Raw genomic sequence first — 27,083 nt, forward strand, 5'->3', positions numbered from 1 at the left:
TGAGGACAGAGACTGTGGAGGAGGACAGACTGAAGGAGGACAGAGACTGTGGAGGGGGACAGAGACTGTGGAGGGGGACAGAGACTGTGAAGGATGACAGAGACTGTGGAGGACAGAGACTGTGAAGGAGGACAGAGACTGTGGAGGAGGACAGACTGAAGGAGGACAGACTGAAGGAGGACAGAGACTGTGGAGGGGGACAGAGACTGTGGAGGGGGACAGAGACTGTGGAGGAGGACAGAGACTGTGGAGGAGGACAGAGACTGTGGAGGAGGACAGAGACTGTGGAGGGGGACAGAGACTGTGGAGAGGGACAGAGACTGTGGAGGAGGACAGAGACTGTGGAGGGGGACAGAGACTGTGAAGGAGGACAGAGACTGTGGAGGAGGACAGAGACTGTGGAGGAGGACAGAGACTGGGGAGGAGGACAGAGACTGAAGGAGGACAGAGACTGTGGAGGGGGACAGAGACTGAAGGAGGACAGAGACTGTGGAGGGGGACAGAGACTGTAGAGGGGGACAGAGACTGTGGAGAGGGACAGAGACTGTGGAGAGGGACAGAGACTGTGGAGAGGGACAGAGACTGTGGAGGAGGACAGAGACTGTGGAGAGGGACAGAGACTGTGGAGGAGGACAGAGACTGTGGAGAGGGACAGAGACTGTGAAGGAGGACAGAGACTGTGAAGAGGGACAGAGACTGTGAAGAGGGACAGAGACTGTGGAGGAGGACAGAGACTATGAAGGAGGACAGAGACTGTGGAGACGACAGACTGTGGAGGAGGACAGAGACTGTGGAGGGGGACAGAGACTGTGGAGGGGGACAGAGACTGGAGAGGGACAGAGACTGTGAAGGGGGACAGACTGTGGAGGAGGACAGAGAGACTGTGGAGGAGTAGAGAGACTGGAGAGGAGGACAGAGACTGTGAAGGGGGAGAGACTGTGGCCTAGATTGCAGGACTGCCAAATAGGGATGTGCACGGTTAACCGATTTCTCGAGTACCCGAGTAGGCAATCTGCTAGTCGGAAAATAAACACTACTCGGTTAATCTAAAGGCTATATAATATGGCATGTTTGGCCGTGAAAGCGCGCATTTCTGAGCGCCTGTGCCCTTCTTCAATTGTTACCAAAGAGGATAGAGCGTTGGCGGCTGCCTGGAGAAAAGCGCTGTACTGTATATGAAGTCTTTTTAAGAGCGCTCCGGCACAGGCCCATGCGCGTATAGCCTACTCGTTTTCCAGCCTATAAAGAAATATTGAATGAATAGGCCTGTTGTTCAATAAATCTATTTAGTTTTGCATGGACATTTCTCTAATGAAGGCTTGACGCCGAAACATCCATTATTGTCCAATAAATTGGAAATAGGCAGTGAGTGCCGCGGTGCTTTTTAGATAACGCTAAAAATTAATTCACTTGTTATCCGGCATCGGCAGTAAAGGCTTGGTTTAATACTTAATTTATATTAGTAAATTAGAGGTCTGGTTGCATATTGTAGGCTTAGAGTTTTCAGAGTAGCCTAACGATAGGCTTAATAGGCTATGAGCTGGGCAGTGCATCCAAATTAAAAGGCTGCGTTTTTCGATTCCGATAGCTTCATGAAAACCTGTGGGTTATTCAATCTGATAAGTAATGCATCCAACCACACATCAGCTTTTAAATATGTTTATTTGCAAGGGCATGGACGAGACATGAAAGCACCGCCACGGTAATAACGGCGGAAAAAAACGTTTTCCCCTCCGAGGGGGCCGGGGTTCAATGCGCTCTGTCTGGACGGTATCTTTTTTTGAGTAATCTTTTTTGTAATCGGTTACTCGAGTAGGATCAGGTTAGGTTACTCGGTTTTAAAATTAGTCGAAATTCCCATCCCTACTGCCAATAAACATCAATCAGAATGAAATGAACTGATATTCAATCCATAAACTGACTTGAGTTGAAGTGAGACTGACCTCTGAACTCTGACCTCCAGTACACTAACCATCTCCATGCTGTCAGCAAAATGTGTCAGATGTGATGATCTAAAGTTCTTAGACTTAGTCTTCTCTAAAAACAAGAGACGGAGGACAGTGTACTGTAGCCAACCTGTAGCAACCGTTCCCAGAAATTCACACAAACATTTTGACCTTCCATTCTTCAACTTCAGACAAGCTTATCTAAAGCTAATGTTCTGTCTGTAATTAAAAACCTAGACGCAAACACTACAAGGAGCAGCTATCCCTACTAGACCAAGGCCTAATGAGAAGGGCTCTCTCATAGAAAGCCAAATGAGCATCTCCATCTTTGATAGGAGAGGTGGGTCTCTGGAACAAACTGCTCAAGTCATATTTCCACAGCCAAATCCTCTGGACCCAGTAGCAGCTTAATGAGATTGTCAGGTCACTACTGTTCACGCACAACCTAACCCAATAAAGTGCTCTGCAAAGAGTAGCATTCTGTTTTGGGACAGTGGGCCACCACTCTACACACAAAATAATCTGCTTAAGGTACGACACGACAACAAGGCACCAGACTGGGACTAAATAAAGAGCACACACAGCCTGTTTCCTTCGCTTCAGATTACGAAGCGGAAGTGAAAATATGTGCTCAGAAGGTCAGAAGATTGTTCTGTGAATGTGTGACATTGTGTTAAGATTAGGTAACGTTGTTGAAATGTAAGTGACTGACCTTCCTCCCCGAGGAGCTGGTCTTGGAGAGGCAGGAGCGTCCGAGGGAGAGGTAGCCCCCGATGACCTCGATCTCCTCCACGGCCGGGTAGCGTTTCTTCAGCAGGGAGCCCAGCTGGGCGTAGGGGGCCTGGGGCGGGGTGGAGGCCGGCTGAGAGGCCTCCTCCGGGGGCTCTGGGGAGCCAGGCTGGGCCCCCTGCGGCTGGGGCTCCGTCTTGCGTTTAGGCACCACGGTGAACGTGTTCCCCCTCCTCTTCTGCACCACAGGGCTGGGGGCAGCGTGCGGGGAGTCCACATCGATGTCGTCTATGTTGGTTACGGGCAAGCGGTCAACGGGGGGCTCCTCTGGAGGGGGGGGCTGGGCAGGGGGGGTGGAGGGGGCCGGGGAAAGGGGGGCGGGGGTTGAAGAGGAGGGTGAAACTGGGTCTGGTTTGGTTGGTCCACTTGACCTCTTCACCTCCTCCTCCTTCTTCTTCTTCCTCTGCTGCTGCTCCTCTTCTTTTCTCTTGGAGGACGCAGCAGTGGGTGGAGGGGTGAGGGGGGTTGGCACTCCGGGCGTGGGCCCCTCTGCCCCCCCCTGGGAGGGTGGGGATTTCACGGGGCTGGGGGGGGCCGTGTTGCCCGGGGAGGAGGGGGCGGCGGCGGCAGCAGCATGGCGTTTGGGGATCACCGTGAAGGAGTTGCGTGACTGGAGGCGGAGATTGGCGAGGGCGAGGGCCTGGATGTCCCCCTCGGGCACCAGGGAGAGGTCGGGGCGGGGCGAGGGCCGGATCTCGAACCCGGGCGAGGGGGACGTGGGGGCTGAAGGGCTGGCAGCGGCGCAACGCGCCTCCGGAGAGCATGGCACCTTGGATTTGGGGGGCACCTCAGTGCTCTCCCAGTCTCTCTCTCTCCCAGGTTTGACCTGGGGGCTCTCGGCCTCCTCCCTGGGGAGAACGGCCACGCTACGGCCCCCACGCACCTCAAAGCGCGGGCGGTAGGAAGACACCGACTGAGGGGACCCACCAGAGCGGGGCTTGCCTGTCTCACTGACAGAGGCCTGTGGCTTCGAGGAAGGGGAGCTCTGGAAGACTGGGGATGACGAGCGCGTTTTACCCACGCTGCGAACCGGCGATCCCGGCAGTGGGTGCGACACGTACTTTGGCACCAGATCAGGCTGTGGCTTGGATCGGGGTCTTGGCCTGCTCGCACTCGTCTCCAGGTCCAATAGGTTCTCCGTGCTGCGGGATTTGGGCTGCAATTTACCGTAATTGCTGTCAAATTTCTGCAGCATGCGACTCACCCTACCTTGGCCCTCTATCTCAAATGAACCCAGAGTGCTCAAGTTCTCCTCGCTCTTACTAAGTGCCGTATCATAAATGACCACCTCTCTCGCCCGTATCTCAGTAACCGCACTGCCTCTTCTGTCCAATAGGTCGTTAAGGGAGCTGTAGCTGCTCACGCCATTCTGCTGTAGGGTAGATCCTGGTAGTCCACTCTCCTCCGGAAAGTAGTCCGGATCGGATTCGATGATAATTATATTCTCTGCGCGTATAGTCCGGATCCCAGGTACACTGCCATACAATTCCAATATGTGCTGAACGGGACGAGTGGAATGATCTCTGTCCTGTCTTTTCTTCCGTTCCTTCTCCAGTTTGATAAAGAGGTTCTCTTGGAACGGGCCTAGACTGTCTTGCAGAACCAGGTTCTCGTGTTCCCCGTCATCCCTACCCGTTCTCTCGGCAGGGTCCGGAGTGTCGGTGGCAGTCCAAGGGACTTTTGTTTTTACTGGCGATAGCTCCGGGGAGGTGAGGTTGCTGCCACGCTTGCCTGCGAAGTGCTGGCTGGCTGGAGTGATGGTGTAGTTTCGGCTGGTACCAGCGCTGGCTGCATTGTCCTTTTTGGGGCCACTGCCGTTTCCCGTTACTTCGCCATTAACTCGCGATGAGCTCGCGCTAGGGCACGGCTCGGCTGCACCTGCTCCAGCTCCGCCGCCCTTCGCTTTCCTCCGTTCGAGAATCTCGCGTTTCCAGGCCGGCATCCTCGGGCTCTCCTGTCCAGCCTCTTGGCGGAGGACACGAACCTCTCCGCCAGACATTGTAGGAAGAGAGGGTAGGGGGCTAGGGAGATGGTATTCCCGGATTGGGATGGAAAGATGTAGCCTATCCGCTGTCTGTCGCTGTACCTGCAGCGCCGATTACCGTACACACGTATACATCTCCACGTTCATTTTCTGCTTTCTTGTGTTCTTCCTCCCTCCCTCCTCCGTCTGCGACTCCTGCCCCGCCCTCGGCACCTGTAAACCTATGACGTCATCCTTCCGTCTTCTAAACTGCACCCCGAGGAGCAACCTCATTTGGCCATATTGATTAAGATACACCCACTTTTGAGATAGTGAGCCGCCCCCTGAAAGAAGCCCCTCCCCTTTCTATTGTTGAGTAGGCGAAAAAGAGCCGTCAGTCAAGGGTATATGTCCCGCCCCTTTTTACTATTTAACCCTTTCAGAGAATATATTAGAGTATATATATATAGAGTATTATGTCCCAGAAGTACCCGTGTTTTTTTTCCCAGTGGTAATAATTGTATGAAATAATGTTTCATGCATTGTCACGAGTACCGTATGTATCTTAAAAGCTAAACTTATAAACGAGGGCAATTCTTATGTTGTCACAGTAAAATGTACACTGGGTGTCTGACGTGGACAGATTAATCGTCTGTGTTCAAACGGATGCTAACTCTGTCCCTGGACTAACACGGCCACTGAGCGGTTTAACTCGTATAATTCAGTAAAAGTCGATGATGCCGCTGCCTTACAAATAATCCCGTTGAGATAAATACATCTAGAAATAAATTAAGTGGTTTTACGGAGTCCTATTCCTGGGTACAGCACGTAGGAGATTACTATTGTTCCTCATCAAACATTCATCGCCGCACTGTCACTACAAGCTGTGAATCCCAATGAGCCACTTGACAAAAGGGCAGTGAGGAGAATCGTGTGCCCAATGCCATACCATGCTTATGTTGTTGAATACGTATAAGCCATGCAAATCAATGTAGAGCTATACATATAGTTTACATCAACAACAGAGAAATAGAGATAGGACAAAATGTGGAATGTTCGAGATTTTATGACATCTATTGAGTAATTAATGTACAAACTCACATTGCCTCAACTTAGGCTGCATGCCTGTGGCATTTCAGCTCTGCGTGGGGCTTTAAAAGCATAAAGCCGAGGAATTCCCCATGAACAAAGTCCAAGACCAATAAAATAGAGGGCCTTACTCTGAGCACAGTAGTCATGTAACTTTTTATAAAAAATAAATAAAAGATTTGTGTTCATTAGCCTACCAAAACTGTCCAGTTGAATTACACCCTTTTCTTTTCAAAATGAAAACCACGCAGCTTCAGCGACACTGATTGTGACTTTTCCTTCCATGAAATCACACCATGAAATCAGCTTTTATAACAGAGAACCATTGCTTTCCAAACGTTGGCACTGGAAATTGACAAGTGGGTCACCACGCCCATCCTCAATGTAAACAGTGCCACCGTGTGGTAGAATGTCATCTTCACAAGATAAATGCACAATAATATACAGAACAGTATGCTGTATTAGTCAACAAATTCATTAATCAGAAACACCGTTAAGCCTTCATAGTCAAACAATTGCAACACTGACAGTAAAATATTACTCAATAGTACATTTGATAATATTGAATGAAAAACTTCAACAAAAGCGTAAATGTTGGTTTATTTACACATATACAAACAGCAATAACATAGCCACAACAATGGTACCAACAAGCAAATAAAAAAGAACATAGTGTTTGTACAGGTCTCATAGCCAATTAAGATGCCATTCCATTCACTTAAGTGTCCTTCCCCAACATCAGCATTAGGAATGACACTTCAAATAATATGAGGTGATGAACACATGCTTGAGCACGGGGATCCTTACACAGACCAAGCACATTTAGTATGAATAATGCACAGACTGAATACATTTAGTATGAATAAACAGCAATGTTCAGGAGACAGCCATGCAGACAATGTAAAACACATTGTCATTCTGCCCAATGACGAGATCAGAAGCCAAACGAGAGCATGTGACCCTTTTCTCTCTCGGTCCACACACTTCCTAGTAGCCAGTTCAACATATCAACCCCACAGTAGTGAGCGTGTGGAGCCCTAGATCCTCCACGGATGGCGGCGTGCTGCAGAAGACACCCCCCAGGGCCTCAGTTGACACGACAGGCCCGGATCATCAGCAGCTGCAGCAGGATGAAGAGTGGCGAGGCGATGAGGCCGAACCACAGGTCTCTGGCCTGCTCCTGCTCGGCCAGCTTCTGACACAGCAGCACCTCACACACCAGCTTGAGGCTGAGCACCGTGAGCACCCAGAGCAGCCGCAGCACCGCCAGACGCTTCTCCTTCTCCTGGTACAGGCGGATGGACACGATGGCGGTGAAGTAGGTGCTGAGGCCGTCGGCGGCGAACAGCGGGACGAACACCAGCCACCAGCTCATGGCGGGGACGAACATGTCGGTCCGCAGCGCGACCAGCACGCTGAAGACCAGCAGAGCCCCCAGGTGGAGGAAGAGCTCGAACGTGGCGAAGCCCAGCCATTGGACCAGCTCCCGCAGGGAGAACAGCATGTCTGCAGAGAACGGAGGGGACGAAGGCGGGCCCTTCACACCAGGGACGGGCTGAATATACGTCACTGGCCCGACTCAGGAGAGGTGTGGCTCCAGATTTAGGGAGGGGGGAGTTTGAGGGAAAGGAGACATGGAGCCCACAGAAGGCGATGGGGAAGTGACCCTCAGTGAGAAATAACTGCCAAGACAGTCAGGTCCCCAGAACTCACATCTTCAAAGACATGTGAGGGGTCTGACGTGGGGAATAAACAGTGACAGATAGTTGAAAATCTCACCAATCACTGCCAGTCTTCACTGAACCACTCTTCAGCCTGTAAATTTCAATATACACACATTTATATTAGGCAACACGACGAGACATGTGACAAATCAAAATTCACAAAGGACAATCAACATATCTGTCTGCTTCATGCTAGCAAGCGCACGGATAGCCTTGATGATTTGTCATTTCCGCTTCAATCGTATTTGTAACGAGGTAACGATGCTGTCTGTCATTTATAGTCCGTATCAAATGTAGACAGCTTGCTAGCTGATATTGCTGTGCCATGCAATGGTAGTCAATGATGCAGCAATACCGGTAGTTCTTCGCTGAAGTGTAACGTTAGCTAAGTCACAACGATTGCAATTACTACTTATCTAATTAGCTAGCTAGATAGCTATATACCCGTGGATAGCGAGAGTGCCGTTGGCTAACATAGGCTAGCTATCAAACTATCACCACAATATGTAGCAATTCATAACGTCAATAGTCTAAAGAATCGGAAAGGTTATTATCTATCTCAGGAATTTTACCGTAATGAGAGACGTAACGTTGCTAATGTGCTTCATTTATCAACAACGAAGGATATCGTGAATGTTTTTCCTGAATTCTCGATTCACATTCGTTCTCAGAATCGTGCGTGCTCGCGAGATTTCAAATGTACAAGTGTACGGTGGCCGATGGAGTTTGTGAGACTTGTGCATGAACGAGTACTACTGGGGGGCAAGGAAAAGGACGTACTGTACAAGGGTAAGAACACTGACAGTTATATTACTTTCAGGCAATCGATCTATGCTAATAATTGTATTAGTAAGTAAGGAAACAAGTCAGAAGCTCTTGTATTAAAGTCTCCAAAAGTAGTGGTTAGCTAGCCAGCTAGCTAGCGAAAGGAGGTCCCATTCATTTCTAGCTAATGTAGCTAACTAAGTAATGCATACAGCAGCACGTGTAACGTGCAAGTGAGAATTATGGTGCTACATTTTATCAGTATCATTAAGCATAATGTTTTTAAATAAATAGGTTTTCAAATAAATTAAAATGGCAAATAAAATCATGAGATCAGCTGACAAAATCAATTGAAACACTTACAGACAGGTCTAAAATGTCCAAAAGGTACAAAAGTATGCAAAAGATTCCAAGAGTTCACTGCACTGACAATGAAAGCAGGTTTACCAGGATCAGTCCTGGCACAAGGTACCTGGAGAACAAGCCTGTCACTAGAGCGAGTTGAACAAGGGCCGTAGATAAAATATATTACATTACATTACAGACACTTTTATCCAAAGCGACTTAATAAGTGCATTCAGTGTACGTAGGTAGTTAAGAGAACTAGTTCTTGCCAGAACTAAAAGTGCAAATGCCAAAGTAAAAGTGCAAGAACTAAATACAAGAGGAATGGTCAGGGTTGTACTTCTTGAAGAGGTGAGCTTTCAACCTGCACCAAATATTAAGGTATCTATTATTTATGCCAAGTGTTTATTGCCTGTCTGACAGCAGAAAAGATACAGCGATGTTACTATTCTAGTTCTGTGTTGATTCTCAAGGGAGGGATATGCATGATATATATTTATGGTAAAAGAATCAGAAGGTTGCTTTCATAAAGTGAGAGATTGGATTTGCGCGATGTGAAAACCTGTGTTAACACTTTTGTCATTCAGGGTCATGCAGTGTTTTGTTAAGACAACGGTCACGCATGATTGGTCAGTTAAAGCGATGAGGAGAATGACTTTGTGAAATAACAGAATTAATCAATACACGTCTCTTTCTATTCCTCCTCTCTCTCTCTCTCCCTCCTCTCTCTCTCTCTCCCTCCCTCCCTCTCTCTCTCTCTACCTCTCTCTTTCGCAGAACAACAATGCAGCCAGTTGAGTCACTCCTCCACAGTGGTTATTTCCACCCAACTCTCAGATACTGGCAGACGTGTGCCTCCGACCTGAGACCTGAAAACCTCATCTACCCCATCTTCATCACGTAATGCTTCTTCTATCACTCAGTGTAGGCTGTAGCACAGTGATGTCCTGTACTTTTGGATACAGTGATGTATTGATATGGCTTTGCTATTAAGATTAGCACTACACAGATTATCTAACTACATATATTCATTTTGTGTGGCGATATACACCCAACTGTGTGTTAATTATTATTTATTTATTCTAAATCATACGGCATCTTTCTTGTTCTCTGATCCAACAGTGACAGCCCAGATGCTGTGGAACCTATTGCTAGTCTACCAGGACAAGCAAGGTAAATTACTTCCTGCTTCTATGGGAAGTACACGCTACTGCTCTGAATGCAGCTATAGTGATTATTGGATTCGCATTCAAGACATTTCAAGTGGAAACGTTGCTTAGAATGTTCCTGACAATGTGATTGGAGTAGCAGCAGAGACCCAGAGGCTGTTGAGCCCAGGGTGTGGCCCCCAGATAAACATAGTCAGGCAGGGTGGTTCCAGAGCCAACCTGGACCAAGATAAGACCAGAATCCGTTAGTCCTTAGTTCCCCTCACCACCCACCCTCCTCATTGTCACAATGTTCCTGTTGCATATTATGAGTGAGATTCTGATCTGGTTTGTCGTCATGGTACAAAAACAAGCATGTTTCTAGTAAATTCAGATTCAGTGACTTATAATGTATTGATAAGAAATTGTCTCTTCCCATTTATGGCCTTCATTTAATTATTTTTATTTTATATATATGACAACGTGTTAGTTCCTGTTTGACCTCATCCACATCCACTCTCCTTCCACGTTAGATATGGGGTTAACAAGCTGGAGGAGATGCTACGCCCGCTGGTAGAGAAGGGCTTGAAGTGTGTGCTGATTTTCGGAGTGCCGGCAAAAATTGCAAAGGTGATCTACAATTTATGATCAATGGGCTATATGCACAACTCCAGTACTTCCTGAAATTAGACATGCTTCTCTATTTCCTGTCTCACACTATTGGATGAAGTTATTATTCAGGTGTGCCTGATCATTGTGCTGCAGTCAGGCACACCTGATTAATCACTTCATCCAATAGTGTAGGACAGGAAATAGAGAAGCATGTCTAATTTCAGGAAGTACTGGAGTTGTGCATATAGCCTGTTGAATGACATTTCTTCCCAATACATACTGTAACGTTGAGGCGATTTCTGTCTTGAGCAATCACACCCTGACTATTTTCACCTTGGATCCTGATTATTCTCACCTTTGACCCCAGGATGAGAGAGGCTCGGGCGCAGACACAGACGACACTCCGGCAGTGTTGGCAGTGAAGAAGATCAGGTCTCTCTTCCCTGACCTGGTGTTGGCCTGTGACGTCTGCTTGTGTCCCTACACCTCCCATGGACACTGTGGTCTGTCAAACGTCCATCAGAGCATATCAGCTCTGTATGAACCTTACTACCTACAGTACCTAAGCACATCCGTCAAAGTAGGGCTGGGTATCGAGTCGAATTTCAAGAATCGATTCGATTCCGATTCACAAGGTTCGGAATCGATTATCACGATTCGATTCGATTTGATTCAATATCGATTCGTTTAGTGTTACTAAAACCTGTTTTTTTTAGCTGTAACCTTAATTACATGACTGCCAAGTTATGCAACACATCAATACTAGGGCTGGGTATCGATACTGATTTCCAAAAATGAATGAATCATTGAATGAATTCGTGAACTGTTCATTCCTTCATTTATTCATTCATTCATTAAATAAAAGATCGATTTTGGGATTCAAGAATCGATTCTGAATCGATTAATCGATTTTTTAAACCCAGCCCTACGTCCAAGTAACCTTTGATTTATCTCATCATGGACTGATTGTGCGCTCCCATCCTCTCCCAGGAATCCTGCGTGAAGATGGCTCTCTGGATAACAGTGCCAGCTGTATGCGTCTTGCTGAGGTGGCATTGTCTTACGCCAGGGCTGGTTAGTCTACTCTGTTTACCCCAACCTTCGCTGCTTGGAAACCACTTGGACACTTTTAGTTTCAGAGATGGTATGAGGGGGTACTAGTTGAACCCCCTGTTGTTTCAGAGATGGTATGAGGGGGTACTAGTTGAACCCCCTGTTGTTTCCTCACAGGGTGTCACATCATCGCCCCTTCTGACATGATGGACGGGCGAGTCGGAGCTATCAAACAAGCCCTGATGTCTGGTGACATGGGCAACAAGGTACACAGGATGGAGCAGGGAGGCTGCTGTATTTGTACCGTCACAGTGAAATCCCTGAAAATGTGTTCAGGTTTAGACATTGGACTTATTAACCTGTAAGTCAACAAACAAACAAACAAAATCTACCGTCTCTTTTTCGTCAGGTTTCGGTGCTAAGCTACAGTGCCAAGTTTGCTTCCTGTTACTACGGGCCCTTCAGGTAAACAGAACTGCGATGGAGGGGGGTTTCAGTCATGATAATATTGTCAGAAGATAATGATGATCTGTGAGGCAGATTTCCTGTCTAGACCCAGTGTGAAGTATACAGGAACTATGAACTGAGATCTGCTGTTATGTTCACACACACTATATGGACAAAATATTGGGACACACCTAGTTTGGTGGAGGAGGATAATGGCCTAGGGTTTTTCTGGGGTTGGTCTAGGACTCTTACTGTAGTTCCAGTGAAAGGAAATGTTAATGCTTCAGCTTACCAAGACATTTTGGACAATTCTATGCTTCCAACTTTGTGGGAACAGTTTGGGGAAGGCTCTTTTCTGTTCCAGCATGACTGTGCCCCAGTGCACAAAGCAAGGTCCATAAAGGCAAGGATGGGTGAGGTTGGTGAGGCAGAACTTGACTGGCCCTCAACCTCATCCAACACCTTTAGGATGAACTAGACCGCAGATTGTGAGCTAGGCCCTCTCGTCCAACATCAGTGTCTGACCTCACTAATGCTCTTCTGGATGAATGGGCAAAAATTCCTACAGACAGACTCCAAAATCACGTAGAAAGTCTTCCCAGAAGAGTGGAAGCTGTCATAGCTGCAAAGGGGGGATCAACACCATATCAATGCCTCTGAATTTATGGATGTTATAAAAGCTCCTGTAGGTGTGATGTGTAGGTGGCCCAATACCTTTGTCCATATAGTGTATATATATACGTTCACAGAGACGCTGCACAGTCCAAGCCAGCTTTTGGAGACAGGCGTTGCTATCAGCTGCCTCCAGGTGCAAGAGGCCTAGCACTGCGAGCTGTGGTATGTGTGTGTGTGTGTGTGTGTGTGTGTGTGTGTGTTCATACCACAGGACGTATGTACAGATTCAAGTAGCAGGTTAAATATTCACATGGGGATATAAAAGGGAAGTCCTGATCATTACAACATCACTCTGTCATCATCTAGCGACGAGTCAAGTCTCTCTCTGCATCCAACACTCAGTTTTGGGGGGGAGAGAGATGCCCTCCAAGACCCCTGGATCAGATTTGACTCTCCTCTTGCACCTGACCCTTGACCACTGACCAGTAGCAAACCGTCTGAGTCTCCGCTCCCTTTACCCTCACTCTGTCTCTCGGAAGCAGGACTGTCTAGCTGCCACACGTCTATGTAGCTCAAATAGTCTCTCAAAAACCCAAAGCAATCAACATCCTCAAGACATAGACTAACGTCTCCACAACCACAGAGGACAGACAGTGTAATAATCAGTTGATCTGAGTGATTTCCTTTGCATAGCGGATATCTGCAGTAGACGTACAGTATCTCTACAAGATCACCTTTTGTGGGAGAGTGCCTAGAAGTGCCTGCTGAAATGTGTGCGTGCGTGCGTGCGTGCGTGCGTGCGTGCGTGTGTGTGTGTGTGCGCGCTGTTCCTCCATAGATTCTGCTGACACCAGTTCTTATATTTCTCAGGAGCGAGATGTTAAGGAGGGAGCAGACATGCTGATGGTGAAGCCAGGTCTTCCTTACCTGGACATAGTGAGAGAGGTTAAAGACAAGGTCAGCATCCTCAGGACCCTCTGGGCCCCTCTTCAGACTTCTGTTATACGTTTATAAGAGACCGTCTGATCTGACGGTATACGACTCCATGATTACACACTCTTAACATGGCGGTTCTGCTGTATTCTTCTGCACGTCTAGCACCCAAACCACCCGCTGGCGGTGTACAACGTGTCGGGGGAGTTCGCCATGCTCTGGCATGGCGCCCAGGCGGGGGCGTTCGACCTGCGCACCGCAGTCCTGGAGGCCATGACGGCCTTCCGCCGAGCAGGTGAGACCAGGATGCTTAGGAGGACTGGGGAGAGACGAGGGGACTTCAGGAGGACTAGGGGGAGATGAGGGGACTTCAGGAGGACTAGGGGGAGACCAGGGGACTTCAGGAGGACTTGGGGGAGACGAGGGGACTTCAGGAGGACTAAGGGGAGACAAACATACTCCTGGAGCTTGCTCGATCGCCTTGTTGAGAGGGGTCAGGGAAGAATTTTTACAGCTCACTTATCTGGCCCCCGGGTGATTACTGTTTTTTTGCTTCCCTCTGGAATATGTAGAGAGTGGGTCGTAGGCCCACCTCCCTTGTTCTCTGTAAAGCACATTGTGTTGCCTCTGGGTATGAAATGCGCTATACAAATAAAGCTTTGATTGATTGATTGATTGATTGAGGAGGACTGGGGAGAGGCGAGGGGACTTTAGGAGGACGAGGGGACTTCAGGAGGACTCAGGAGAGACCAGGGGACTTCAGGAGGACTAGGGGGAGACGAGGGGACTTCAGGAGGACTCAGGAGAGACGAGGGGACTTCAGGAGGACTAGGGGGAGACCAGGGGACTTCAGGAGGACTGGGGGGAGACGAGGGGACTTTAGGAGGACTGGGGGGGAGACCAGGGGACTTCAGGAGGACTAGGGGGAGCCAAACGCCATCCTGTATGTGGAGACCTCGTCGTTGTTCTACTTTTGACACAGCACTCAGATTTAATGTGCAGTACGTAGCATGGCAAGACAATACTGGAATAAAACTTTTGTTTCTCTCAAAAATATTATGCTCATAGTAAAACTCCTTTAAAATGACCAAAGCTCTTCCCTGTGCTTCAGGTGCTGACATCATCATCACATACTACACGCCCCAACTGCTCACCTGGCTGACGGACTGAAGGAACGTCTGAATCTATGAACAGAGAGATGGACCAAGGGACAGGCTCCCCTTATCATAGCTATTTAAGACTACAACACTAATGAATCAAGTCTACTCAAACCAAACTGACATGTGAGAACAGGCAGTCTATCAAAAATGTTCAGTCTCTTTTATATGTCGTCATTACATAAGCTTATATGTTCATGTAAATCCTTTTCATGTCATTTGTTGCGATTCATACCTAGGAGCAGCAAAACGAAATCTCACCAAAGATGAGAATATTGTGTTCAAATGATTAGCCACTTTTATAAAGTAAGCATGTTTGATGAACAAAAGAAGAATGTAAAATCTGTCAGTGGGACTTGGGGCTTTAGCACAGATAATTACCATAGGTTGTACTAAGGCTGAGTAATGAAACCTGCAAAAGATGTATTTTAAATGATAAATAAAGGTCCAAGAATATATATATATATATAATAGACAAAGGCTACTATCAAGTTTGTCAATTACGGCTTTATTTTACTGGTGATTTCATTTAATACATGTTGCTCCTCCCCTGCACTTGTTAGTTCTCAGACACATCCACCTTCCACGGAAGAAGTTGACAGATGAGTCATCATGATCACAAGCACAGTTCACTACCGCCCTCTAGTGGCGTATGGTAGATGGCGACTGTACGGCCATCTAGGGGAGAACCCCTACATCGACCGGAGGTTGACAGGATGGTACGCCATTAGACACGGCCCACACGCGTCCCTCCCCTGCAAAATAGGACAATTTCGACAAATTGTAATGGTACATTACAGTCATACTGTAGATACACTGTTCACAAGCAGATTAGAACAAACGCAGCACTACATACAGGACTGGTTTATAAAAAAGTGAATAGTCTACCATGTGAATAGAAGTGTACTCACCCTTGGGCTTATATAGTCATCCTGTAGCTGACTTTACTGTTTTTGAGGAACAGCAGCAGGCAACTATCCTGTCAGCTAAATAGGAGAGTCCTGATGGAGAACATGCTGTATTTAATGACAGTATAACTTACAACCCTCTGCTCTGTGTCAATGTAGTCATCAATCAACTCATCCCTATTACATGGTTCTTTATTTGTTATAAATAGCTTGCATATTCTGGCACGTAATTGCATCAACAGACCATATAGTGATAAAGACAATGATGAACAGTCGATCTAGAAGACCTTCCCCTACAGTAGGGCATGTTGTGCAGGAAGGACCCCTATCAGGTTTAACTTCTTTACCAATAACAGACAGACAATAGTTCATTATCTAGTGGCTCTCTTTAATTAATTTCTAATTCGTGAAATATTAGTATTGTTTGGATGCATCTGCATTCAGAGCCCAGAGAAAGCCTTTACATTAATTAAATATTAAATAATTTGCTGCAATTGTAATAGCAATTTTTTTTTCTTACCGCGGAATAAGAGTCACAGCATGTCTGTCCTCCGGATTGTTTATTGGTATGAGCCCAGCAGTTAGGAGTATAGGTGCTCTCGGTGCGTCTACTTTACTTGATTGTTAGACAATCCCCAACACATACAACTGATGGGTGAATTATTCATGATCGCCTGGGGTCCTGTGACAACTGGTAACACAACACACTTCCATTTGTAGTTTCTATTTTAACTCATGATGAAGAGGATAGCCTCCTGGCATAGCTTTGAGGCATTGAAATTGAGACTGTGTCTAACAGTTGTTGTTTTCACATCACTGATCGGTTTTACATTTTATTTTCAATGCTTCAATTTTGTGCAAGATACTGTTCTTTAGTAGATTAACTAAGTTGACGCCTGAACGAGTCTTCGTCAACTGACTATTTGGGTCTGTATGACGTATCGCCGGGTCGAGGAGGAGATTGTTGTTGTCATCTTTAGGGGCTTACCGTTAGTGCTAGTAAGCTAACTTCAGCTAGCAGTAGATTTGGTTTCTAAAATATTGTCGACTGGCAGGTGGGTCACGATTAATTTGTGTTTAAGAACCCCAAATAAAGAATTCAATTATAATGTAGAAACCAGTGTGTTGCGGAACAGTAAAGAGAAACGTCGAATTTAGGAACGATTACAACTAACGTTAGGCTAGCTAACGTTAGCTCAGGTGACAGCTTTGCTAGCTAGCCACTGGCTAATTATCTAATGTTAGAGTTAGCTAACCCCAGTTAGTTGTCAAGTTTTGTCTCCCGAACTTTCTGGATATTGAACGTAGCACTAGCTACTAACTGCGCTTTTTAGTAAGTAACTCAGCTGTTTGGTACTTAATTAATCCTAAATTAGCTAGCATATTATCTCGCTAGCTAGCTAACGTTAGCTAATGTTAGCTTCTACACTTGACAGCCCATACGTGAGCCACAATTGATATTTAAAAGGCATATTACAGTTAGTGAATTTAAGTTGTGTAGCTTATTTGTCCAACATTTTTCATAACGAATGACCAGCCTCTGTTTGCATAGTTTGAACTGTGTCTGCCACGATGGCTTGGGCGTACCATGCCTTAAATAAGCAATGTGGTGGCCTGTCACACAGTTCAAACTCAGCTGTCAGGCTTAATATAGAATAAGCAGGCGTGGGAGAGCATTTATGGGCTGGGGCCCGGACACAACCAAATACTGACATAATAATTGCCTGAATTCCTCAAATATTATACAATTGAATTCGTTTTTCTGTGTCATTTCTTTTGGTCAGGTAAGGTTATAGCATCAGAAGCCTTCATCCCCTGGATCTGATTGTTGGACTACTGTTATGACCATCGTTGTCTTGCTGTGTGGGTGGGAGGCAGATCAGGACGGACGCAGATTTAATAGCTGCTCTCCAAGGCCAGTCAGTTTTGCCTTGAGGATGTGATGCACCTGTGTGGGCTGACCAGTAGTAGTACAAGTGCTTCTCACCTCAGCTCACTGAAAGCCTGTTGAAATAAGATGCATGTTAAACTACCTCACGGACAGAGTTTGAACACTGAAATCTCTCTTTGCTCAAAATAGTCCGGGACTTTTATTTATATTAATTTAATTATAATTTATAATTCAGTTAAGAGCGTCCTAGTGCCAAACGGCACTACCTTTCCCGAACCCGTTTTCGTTTTGTTGAAGCTTTGTTTGGTTCAGCGAGTGGTTTCCTGCGTTAGTTTCCTTTTGAGTGGCAACACTTAGTGGGGAATGAAACACTAACACTACCATTGTCGAATAAATAGATGATGACATTAACTGGGATTTGATGCAGATCGCTCGATAGCCTAGACTGAGCTCTTCTCCCCCCTCTGTCGGTGTACAGGATGTCAGGATGGAGAATGGCCCAGCCCTGCCAGACAGCCTGGTGCTGGAGATCTTCCTTCACCTCCCCCATAACACTGTGCTGAGTGCTGGCCTGGCCTGCAGACAATGGCTGGCTGTGTCCAGAGATGAGTTCCTGTGGAGGGAGCTCTTCTACAGCTACTACCGCATCCCACGCTGCGTCCCCCGACACCCGGGTATGAGGCCGTGATCCGCTAGCTAGGATGAGGGTAAATGGTAAATGGACTGCACTTATATAGCGCTTTTCCACCTTAGCAGCACTCAAAGCGCTTTACAATGGCCTCTCATTCACCCATTCACACACACATTCACACACCTATGGCGGTAGCTGCCATGCAAGGTGCTAACCTGCTCATTGGGAGCAATTTGGGGTTAGGTGTCTTGCTCAAGGACACTTCGACATGTGGACAGTCAGAGCTGGAATTCGAACCACTGACCCTTCGATCATTGAACGACCCGCTCTACCAACTGAGCTACAGCCACCCCGTAACGGTGGTGGGTAACCATTCACTCTAGGCCAAGAAATTATGCTAATAAAATGAGAACAGTTTTCTGTACTTCCAGTCTTCTATTTTTTATTGCAGTGAGGGAGGCTGGGAACCAATATTTTGTCAGCTTTTACATTCTTGCTTTTCCCTGATTTTATTTTTATGACTAGAAATGTTTCCATTTGTTCCAATTCCAATTTTTTTTTCATCCGTGTCTCCCTGTCCCGTGTCTCCCTGTGAACAGCGGCTGCATCCTGGTACCGGGAGTTCAAGCGTCTGTTTGACTGCATCCCCTGTGAGGAGGTTCAGACCCTGAGAGAGCACCACGACCAGGTCCTCCACCTGGCCTTCTCCCACCGAGGACACCGCTTCTCATCCTGCTCCAAAGACTGCACCGTCAAGGTCTGCCTCGCCCGCTTATTACACGACTATCGCTGGCCTACACATACACATGATCGCTTTACATGTGACATGTTGGTCACGTTACTGTGCTGTTGAGAAATCCTGCATTCTCAACTGAACTGGAGAATATAGGTGTGTCTGAAGTTAATGGCTAATTTCCTTGAATACATAGAGACAGTTTGCCCAGCACTCACTAATGGACTCTATCAATAGCTTCAAAGCTTGTTTTGTCCTGAAGCTATATGTCAGCATAATGGTTCAAACTGGTGATATAACAGGTAATAACAGAGGTAACTCTTTGTGGTTCTGGTTCTGGTTCTGTGGGGGGCAGCTCTGGGACACGGAGCGGCTCGATGGCACCATCTCCCTGGTCCACAGCTCCAGCATGCGCCAGTTCAACTGGGGCTACACCCAGTTCTCCCAGTTCAACTGTGACGACACGCTGCTACTGGTCTCCGGAGTCTACCTGGGCGCCCACCACTCCTCCTCAGGGGAGATCGCCGTCATCAGCCTCGGTAGGAGCCACACACACATACACACACAAGCCTTGGAATACGTTCCGTGTCCGAGTGTATGCGATGGTTACTGGGTTTTTTGGTCACTGGGTACTTTATTAACAAATTCACTACACTACTTTATTAACAAATTCACAACACTACTTTATTAACAAATTCACTACACTACTTTATTAACAAATTCACTACACTACTTTATTAACAAATTCACAACACTACTTTATTAACAAATTCACTACACAAATGTTACAAGCAATGTAGTTACAGAAATGCAAATATACTGTGCCCCCCACTGATATTGGCACCTGTTAAATGACAAATAAAAAAGGAAATATTCATTCTTTTAAATGTTGTGGAGACCCTGCTGACTATGGACTGAGACCATGGAATGAGTCCTGCTGGTTTAAAAAAACAGTGGTGAAATTGTGCCTTGTGTTGAGCACGCAATCTGGGCTCAGATGTCTTTTTTCTGACTGCCAAGCACAACAAACAAAGGAACTCTTCTTCTTGCATGGATGTCAGTGTATTGATTTGATTCCAAGTGATCTACTGCACACGTGTGGAACGTGGGTCCAGAGAGTAGTATAGTATAGTATAATAATAGTATAGTATAGTATAAACCTATAAACCTAATTACCTGTACTATTCTCTGTGGTGTCCACAGCTGACGGCCTACAGAACGCCTCCGTTTCAGAGTATAACCAACGCTACACAGTCTCTCTTTCTCTCTTTCTCTTTCTCTCTCTCTCTCTTTCACCCTCTCTCTCTCTCTCTGCCTCCTCTTTCTTCAACCCCCTGTTTTCTTTACAGTATTATTTTTTCTCGCTAACTCTCATTGGTGATTTTACTGGAATTTGCATCACATGGCATTTAACAAATTAAATTAAGCTAAAGACTTAACTCAGGACATGCTATAGTTCCACATTAGAACCGTTCATATATAAAATGACCTTAGGGCGTACATAGATGTATTTGATTATAGACTTGAGGCGTACATTTTAGGAAAAACATTTGGCGTACAGGACAGTTCCTTAACAACCTTTGCTGTAAAACTGTAAAAAAAAAAAAAAAACTCCAAAAACAGAAAAGGACTTTACTCGCCCAAGCCAGAGCTATACAAAACCTCTGTTGTGTAAATACTAATGATTTCATTATTCTTACTTGCTGTATTCTTACTTAATTATTGTATACCAGTTATCTGTCAAGTAAGATTTGTGTGTGCGTGCGTGCGTGCGTGCGTGTGTCCTTCAGAGAACTACACCCTCCTGTCACGTGTGAGGAACAAGCCGTACGATGTGTTTGGCTGCTGGCTGAACGAGACCCATCTGATCTCCGGGAACCTTCACTGGATCGGAAACATGACCTCCTGCTCTGTGCTTTGGCTCAACAAGGCCTTCCAGGTCAGACACACACCACCGCTAGAGCAGATGACAACTGCTCAAACATGATTCATGTGCCGTGTCGTACTAGTAAGATGTCATTTCATTCTACGGATCGTAGTCCCATTGTAGTCCTTGAGCCACAGTTGACATTAAAGTAGTCTCACAGTGCCAGACCTTCCAGATCGCCGCCACTGACTTTGTTTAAAACCTTTAACCCAGGACAAGAAAAACGTAGACTATAGGCTTGCTCATGTCAACCACTGCTGTTTTTAAATGTGCTTTATGAATAAAGTTTGACTTGACTGGTTGAGCAGCATTTAAAGACCGACTCGTGAGTCTAACGTTTATGTAACATGGGCCAATAAAGCTCTTTATATCATGTCTAGCTGTATTGTAGCCTAACAACCAGCATTCAGTCCACTGCTACCACATCCGTTTGGTCTTTCCCCTTGTTAGGGTCAGTATGTGTTAGTATGAGGACCCGTTCCTCTCTCTCTCTCTCTCTCTCTCTCTCTCTCTCTCTCTCCTCAGGATATTGAGTCCTCTCTCTCTCTCTCTCTCACTCTCTCTCTCTCTCTCTCTCTCTCTCTCTCTCTCTCTCTCCTCCAGGATATTGAATCCTCTCTCTCTCTCTCTCTCTCTCTCTCCTCAGGATATTGAGTCCTCTCTCTCTCTCTCTCTCTCTCTCTCTCTCTCTCTCTTCCAGGATATTGAGTCCTCTCTCTCTCTCTCTCCTCAGGATATTGAGTCCTCTCTCTCTCTTACTCTCTCTCTCTCTCCTCAGGATATTGTCCTCTCTCTCTCTCTCTCTCCTCCAGGATATTGAGTCCTCTCTCTCTCTCTCTCTCTCCTCCAGGATATTGAGTCCTCTCTCTCTCTCTCTCTCTCTCTCTCTCCTCCAGGATATTGAGTCCTCTCTCTCTCTCTCTCCTCCAGGATATTGAGTCCTCTCTCTCTTCTCAGGATATTGAGTCCTCTCTCTCTCTCTCTCTCTCTCTCCCTCTCTCTCTCTCCTCCAGGATATTGAGTCCTCTCTCTCTCTTCTCAGGATATTGAGTCCTCTCTCTCTCTCTCCCTCTCTCTCTCTCTCTCTCCTCAGGATATGGAGTCCTCTCTCTCTCTCTCTCTCTCTCCCTCTCCCTCTCCCCTCAGGATATTGAGTCCTCTCTCTCTCTCTCTCTCTCTCTCTCTCTCTCTCTCTCTCTCTCTCTCTCTCTCTCCTCCAGGATATTGAGCCCTCTCTCTCTCTCTCTCCCTCTCTCTCTCTCTCCTCAGGATATTGAGTCCTCTCTCTCTCTCTCTCTCTCTCTCTCCAGGATATTGAGTCTTCTCTCTCTCTCTCTCTCTCTCTCTCTCTCTCTCTCTCTCTCTCTCCAGGATATTGAGTCCTCTCTCTCTCTCTCTCTCTCTCTCTCTCCTCCAGGATATTGAGTCCTCTCTCTCTCTCTCTCTCCTCCAGGATATTGAGTCAGAGAACGTGAACGTGGTGAAGCGACTCTTCAAGATCCAGAACGTCAACGCCAGCACCATCCGCACGGTCATGGTGGCCCACTGCCGGCGCCACGACACGCCGGACCTGCTGCTGGACTACGAGGCCCAGTCCCAGGCCAGAGCAGCCCGGGCCCAGTGCCAGAACCACCAGCCTCTGCTGTTCGACCTGGGCACCACCGACAGCGAGGAGGACGAGGAGCAGGAGGAGGAGGAAGACGAAGAGCGCCTGAGGGAGATGAGAGCGCACGGCGTGTCCGCCCGACTCCCCCAGGCCGCCGCCCCCAGGCTGGAGCATGTCATCCAGGTGAGGGGGAGGGATTACATTACATTACATTACAGTCATTACATTACACTCATTACATTACATTACATAACAGTCATTACATTACATTACATTACAGTCATTACATTACATTAGTCATTACATTACAGTCATTACATTACATTATTACATTACATTACATTACATTACATTACAGTCATTACATTACATTACAGTCATTACATTACATTACATTAGTCATTACATTACAGTCATTATATTACATTACAGTCATTACATTACATTACAGTCATTACATTACATTACATTACAGTCATTTAGCTTTAGGATGACAGGAAACATGGGTAGAATGACCTTTTATTGAAATGCACAGAATTGTTTAATTGTGCCAACATGCACAGCTGTAACCAAATCCGCTACTCTCTCTCTCTCTCTCTCCCTCCCTTTCTCTCTCTCCCTCTCCCTCTCTCTCACTCTCTTTCTCTCCCTCCCCCAGAGTCGTCAGAATGTATCGACCAGGGAGCTGGAGTTGGAGGCCAAGGTGGCCAGGCTGATGGGGAGAGCCCACACCAAGGCCCCCGACCCCGGCCTCATCACCCCCTCCGCCCCGGGGGAGGGAGAGGACAAGACCTACCTGCTCTTCACCACCGGCAGCCTCACCTACTCCCCACACCAGATAGGTAGAGCAGCCTCACCTACTCCCCCCATCAGATAGGTAGAGCAGCCTCACCTACTCCCCCCCTCACCAGATAGGTAGAGCAGTCTCACCTACTCCCCCCCTCACCAGATAGGTAGAGCAGCCTCACCTACTCCCCCCCTCACCAGATAGGTAGAGCAGCCTCACCTACTCCCCCCCTCACCAGATAGGTAGAGCAGCCTCACCTACTCCCCCCATCAGATAGGTAGAGCAGCCTCACCTACTCCCCCCCTCACCAGATAGGTAGAGCAGCCTCACCTACTCCCCACACCAGATAGGTAGAGCAGCCTCACCTACTCCCCCCCTCACCAGATAGGTAGAGCAGCCTCACCTACTCCCCCCCTCACCAGATAGGTAGAGCAGCCTCACCTACTCCCCCCCTCACCAGATAGGTAGAGCAGCCTCACCTACCCCCCCCCCCCCCCACCAGATAGGTAGAGCAGCCTCACCTACCTCCCCCCCATCAAATAGGTAGAGCAGCCTCACCTACCCCCCCCCCCCAGATAGGTAGAGCAGCCTCACCTACCCCCCCCAGATAGGTAGAGCAACCTCACCTACCCCCCCCCCCCCCAGATAGGTAGAGCAGCCTCACCTACCCCCCCCCCCCAGATAGGTAGAGCAGCCTCACTTACCCCCCCAGATAGGTAGAGCAGCCTCACCCCCCCCCCCCCCCCAGATAGGTAGAGCAGCCTCACCTACCCCCCCCCCCCCCCCGACCAGATAGGTAGAGCAACCTGATCTACTCCTCCTCCTCCTCCCATATAGAGTTCTGAGATGCCCAGTTGCCCTGTTCACTAGCATCATGCTCACTGAAAACACCAGAGAGCAGCAGAGACATGAGCAGACAGACTTGACTCAGAACAGACAGTAGTACAGGGTTTGATCATGACACGAGGACTATTCTCTAACCTGGAGTTTAATCTCTCTCTCTCCCTCTCCCCCCCTCCCTCCCTCCCTCCTCCCCCCCTGCAGGCATCAAGCGGATCATGCCTGACCAGATGACCACATGCGGGCCGGTTCTGGGGGAGGAGCGCAGCTCGGACGAGTTCTTTGACTCCCTGGACCACGTGATCGACATCCACGGCCACATCATCGGCATGGGCCTGTCCCCCGACCACCGGTACGAGACACAAACATGTCATCATGTCTTCTGTAACATGGGCCTGTCCCCGACCACCGGTACGAGACACAAACATGTCATCATGTCTTCTGTAACATGGGCCTGTCCCCCGACCACCGGTACGAGACACAAACATGTCATCATGTCTTCTGTAACATGGGCCTGTCCCCGACCACCGGTACGAGACACAAACATGTCATCATGTCTTCTGTAACATGGGCCTGTCCCCCGACCACCGGTACGAGACACAAACATGTCATCATGTCTTCTGTAACATGGGCCTGTCCCCCGACCACCGGTACGAGACACAAACATGTCATCATGTCTTCTGTAACACAGGCCTTTGATAGAGGTACTGTGGGACAATTCAAACACGTAATTAAGTCTCCTGTAACATAGGCCTTTTAACCAGCTCAGTGGCCTTGTGGGTAGACTGTCCACCCTGAGATTGGGAGGTTGGGGGTTCGTTCCCTGGCCGAGTCATACCAGACTATAAAAAAATGGTACACAATACCTCCCACTCAGCACCAAGGGCTGGATTTGGGGTGAGTCCCTGTGACATACTAGCATCATGTCCAGGGGGTGGACTTGTACATCAAGCTGCCTCACGCTAAGGAACCGGGAGATAGGCTCCTCCCCTATGGGCCACTAGGCTCCAGAACCACTGGTTCTCACGGCTTCTTACTTTACTTACTTAACAGGCCTTTTGAGATGGGTATTTTGTTAAAATACAGCTTGCTTAATGACTTCATGACCTGCAAAATGTGAAGATTCTAGAAACTGGCTTAACTTTAATATTGCAGAATATCAACTTCAATTTTTCAGAATATCATAAATGTACACCTGAGTCCTCCATGTTCCTCATGTCCTCTGTCATTGGTCAGGTACCTGTATGTGAACAGCAGGGCGTGGCCGGCGGGCTGCGTGATCTCTGACCCCATGGCCCCGCCTCCCATCGCAGAGGAGATTGACCTGCACGTCATCGACCTGAAGAGCCTGCGCGAGGAGAGGCGGAGCCTGCGGGCCCACCGGGCCTTCACACCCAATGACGAGTGTTTCTTCATCTTCCTGGACGTCAGCAGAGACTTTGTTGCCAGGTAGGTTACATTGTGATGTCATTGCGATGTTTGTATAGATTTGCGAATAAAATAAATTCACACTTCTATATTAATACTTGATACTATATTCCTGTTCTGCAGCATAATATGTAGTCAAATTGAGTGCGGCTAGAGCTACTTTATTGAAAAACACAGCCCTGCTGTACTGCACATTCATCTGTTCCCTCGCCATCCCCCTCTAGTGGTGCGGAGGACAAGCACGGCTACATCTGGGACCGCCACTACAACATCTGCCTGGCGCGCCTGCAGCACGACGACGTGGTCAACTCTGTGGCCTTCAGCCCCGCCGACCAGGAGCTCCTCCTCTCCGCCAGCGACGACTCCACCATCAAGGTGTGGCGCTCGCCACGCATGGTCCGCCTGGCGCAGACGCCCGCCCGCCCGCCGCGCCCACGCAACATCCTCTCGTGGCTGGGCCGCAAGAACGCCACCGTCAACGGCAAACCCTGACGGAGCCGGAGAAGAGAGGACGAGAGCGCGGTACGGGGGGAACGCACTCCAGGAGGACTGTATGCTCAATGTGACCAATAAGTGCACCGTTTTTAGCTTGAACTCGCTCTGTTGTGGCTGTGTGTGACTCAGCATCATGGACACGTGATGTCAGGACTGAGCGTCAGACACTAGGAGGCGCTGTTGCTGCAGCAACAATTACAGTGTCATACTGTAGCTCTCCAGACTTCCTATTGGCTAAGGGCAACCTACTGTAGCTTTCACAAGTCACATGCTCACTAAATATGTACACTAAATGGACATATATACTCTAAATGGACAATGACTCACTGGACCTCAGGCATCAAATGGCATTTTGATGCCATCCAATGGTATATAGAGCAATCATGTGTATAATGACAGAAGACTTGAGAAGAAATTGTGATAAATGTTTTGTTTATTTCAAGATCGAGAGAGTAAGGGGAGCCATCTGTCATATGTTCAAATATCACCTTATTTCTTGTGTCTTCGTCTTTTGGTTTTTAAGTCTTTTTGTTCATGTGTGCACATGTACACACGAGTGTCTGTATATATTTTCACGTTTTTGGTTTGTTTTTGATTGAAGATGACATGACATGATTGGGGAGCTGTGGAGTCAGCAGACATTAGACTGGTCCCAGAGAATTTTGTTACATTTCATTTTTTTCAAATTTGTTTTTTCCTGCCTGTAAAAGACCCAGTTGGATGTTCAGAAATGTTTGTCAGTAACTATGAAACTGATATCCATCATTATGAATACTGTTTTAAACTGTTTTAATGACAGCACCTTTAGCCTCAATATTTGTGAGGTGAAACCAATGCAACACAGTCATATTTTGTATGGTACCAGGCAAGTCTGCGTTCAAACTATTAAAATAGCATGTGTAACAATCTGTAGGCTGCAAAAACAAGGTCTCCATACAAATCAAAATCTCCATTGCTGTGGTCCACAATCTACTTGGTGTCATGAAAATATGTTCTCTTCTCTGGTGTTTCATTTCTAGTAGATGCTTGGTGAAGCGTTATGACCTTCAGGGACATCTGGAGAGCCCAATCACTCCCGTACAAAATGTGGAAGCGAGTTCTATAGGTTATAAAGCCAACTTCTATTATTTCCACAGGCAACAGCAAAATATAAAGGCTTTGCAGTTTAATGTGGAGATCGACCAGTCAAATTGAACTTAGCCAAAACGTTGATGGGCGCAAGGAAAGGTTAGGCTATCAACTAAGGTGTTA

At 47.4% G+C, this 27,083-nt stretch overlaps 4 protein-coding genes and 1 long non-coding RNA gene across 6 annotated transcripts in view; 2 read left to right on the forward strand and 3 right to left on the reverse strand.

Moving 5' to 3' along the window:
- tprn (taperin) overlaps nucleotides 1-4,838 on the reverse strand; it is a gene marked incomplete at its 3' end in the record, with an annotated part of 17,764 nt that extends 12,926 nt beyond the window's left edge. Inside the window, exon 1 of the mRNA XM_084442750.1 lies at nucleotides 2,659-4,838. Coding sequence (XP_084298876.1) covers nucleotides 2,659-4,734 — 2,076 coding nt within the window. The 5' untranslated portion in view covers nucleotides 4,735-4,838. The remainder of the gene's footprint in view (nucleotides 1-2,658) is intronic.
- Nucleotides 4,839-6,424: 1,586 nt separating this feature from the next.
- tmem203 (transmembrane protein 203) lies at nucleotides 6,425-8,169 on the reverse strand. The gene is made up of 2 exons (XM_084442244.1): nucleotides 8,084-8,169; nucleotides 6,425-7,602 (listed from the first exon to the last, which is right to left on the reverse strand). The coding sequence occupies exon 2, from the start codon at nucleotides 7,289-7,291 to the stop codon at nucleotides 6,875-6,877; it is 417 nt and encodes a 138-aa protein (XP_084298370.1). The 5' UTR covers nucleotides 7,292-7,602; nucleotides 8,084-8,169; the 3' UTR covers nucleotides 6,425-6,874.
- On the forward strand, nucleotides 8,161-14,996 carry alad (aminolevulinate dehydratase). Its single transcript, XM_084442243.1, has 12 exons — nucleotides 8,161-8,300; nucleotides 9,399-9,521; nucleotides 9,744-9,794; nucleotides 10,303-10,399; nucleotides 10,749-10,884; nucleotides 11,372-11,455; nucleotides 11,612-11,700; nucleotides 11,844-11,899; nucleotides 12,631-12,718; nucleotides 13,367-13,453; nucleotides 13,595-13,724; nucleotides 14,541-14,996. Exons 2-12 carry the CDS (start codon nucleotides 9,406-9,408, stop codon nucleotides 14,597-14,599), a joined length of 993 nt encoding a protein of 330 aa, XP_084298369.1. The 5' UTR covers nucleotides 8,161-8,300; nucleotides 9,399-9,405; the 3' UTR covers nucleotides 14,600-14,996.
- Nucleotides 14,997-15,203: 207 nt separating this feature from the next.
- LOC311312668 lies at nucleotides 15,204-16,140 on the reverse strand. The gene is made up of 3 exons (XR_014630576.1): nucleotides 16,015-16,140; nucleotides 15,498-15,587; nucleotides 15,204-15,341 (listed from the first exon to the last, which is right to left on the reverse strand). It is a non-coding gene; the product is annotated as an uncharacterized lncRNA (long non-coding RNA).
- A 254-nt stretch (nucleotides 16,141-16,394) lies between these two features.
- fbxw5 (F-box and WD repeat domain containing 5) lies at nucleotides 16,395-27,027 on the forward strand. 2 transcript variants are annotated; one of them, XM_084442119.1, is made up of 10 exons: nucleotides 16,395-16,827; nucleotides 17,864-18,059; nucleotides 18,616-18,773; nucleotides 19,105-19,288; nucleotides 20,540-20,688; nucleotides 22,130-22,465; nucleotides 22,941-23,124; nucleotides 24,114-24,261; nucleotides 25,146-25,358; nucleotides 25,562-27,027. In XM_084442119.1, exons 2-10 carry the CDS (start codon nucleotides 17,873-17,875, stop codon nucleotides 25,827-25,829), a joined length of 1,827 nt encoding a protein of 608 aa, XP_084298245.1. In that variant the 5' UTR covers nucleotides 16,395-16,827; nucleotides 17,864-17,872; the 3' UTR covers nucleotides 25,830-27,027. The 2 variants fall into 2 exon arrangements, with proteins under 2 accessions (XP_084298245.1, XP_084298246.1); XM_084442120.1 differs by having other exon boundaries at nucleotides 16,521-16,549.
- Nucleotides 27,028-27,083: the final 56 nt, after the last annotated feature.

Source organism: Borostomias antarcticus (genome assembly GCF_949987555.1).
Source record: "Borostomias antarcticus genome assembly, chromosome: 8".
Taxonomy (NCBI): Eukaryota; Metazoa; Chordata; class Actinopteri; order Stomiiformes; family Stomiidae; genus Borostomias; species Borostomias antarcticus.

Excerpts from the sequence above, each read along its gene's own strand:
- fbxw5 (XM_084442119.1), top strand. The coding sequence starts at position 17,873 with ATGGAGAATGGCCCAGCCCTGCCAGACAGCCTGGTGCTGGAGATCTTC. Across the intron at positions 22,466-22,940 it reads GGCTGGAGCATGTCATCCAG|AGTCGTCAGAATGTATCGAC; the intron begins GTGAGGGGGAGG and ends TCCCTCCCCCAG. Across the intron at positions 25,359-25,561 it reads AGCAGAGACTTTGTTGCCAG|TGGTGCGGAGGACAAGCACG; the intron begins GTAGGTTACATT and ends ATCCCCCTCTAG.
- tmem203 (XM_084442244.1), bottom strand. The coding sequence starts at position 7,291 with ATGCTGTTCTCCCTGCGGGAGCTGGTCCAATGGCTGGGCTTCGCCACG.
- alad (XM_084442243.1), top strand. The coding sequence starts at position 9,406 with ATGCAGCCAGTTGAGTCACTCCTCCACAGTGGTTATTTCCACCCAACT. Across the intron at positions 10,885-11,371 it reads CACCTCCCATGGACACTGTG|GAATCCTGCGTGAAGATGGC; the intron begins GTCTGTCAAACG and ends ATCCTCTCCCAG. Across the intron at positions 11,900-12,630 it reads TGTTACTACGGGCCCTTCAG|AGACGCTGCACAGTCCAAGC; the intron begins GTAAACAGAACT and ends ATACGTTCACAG.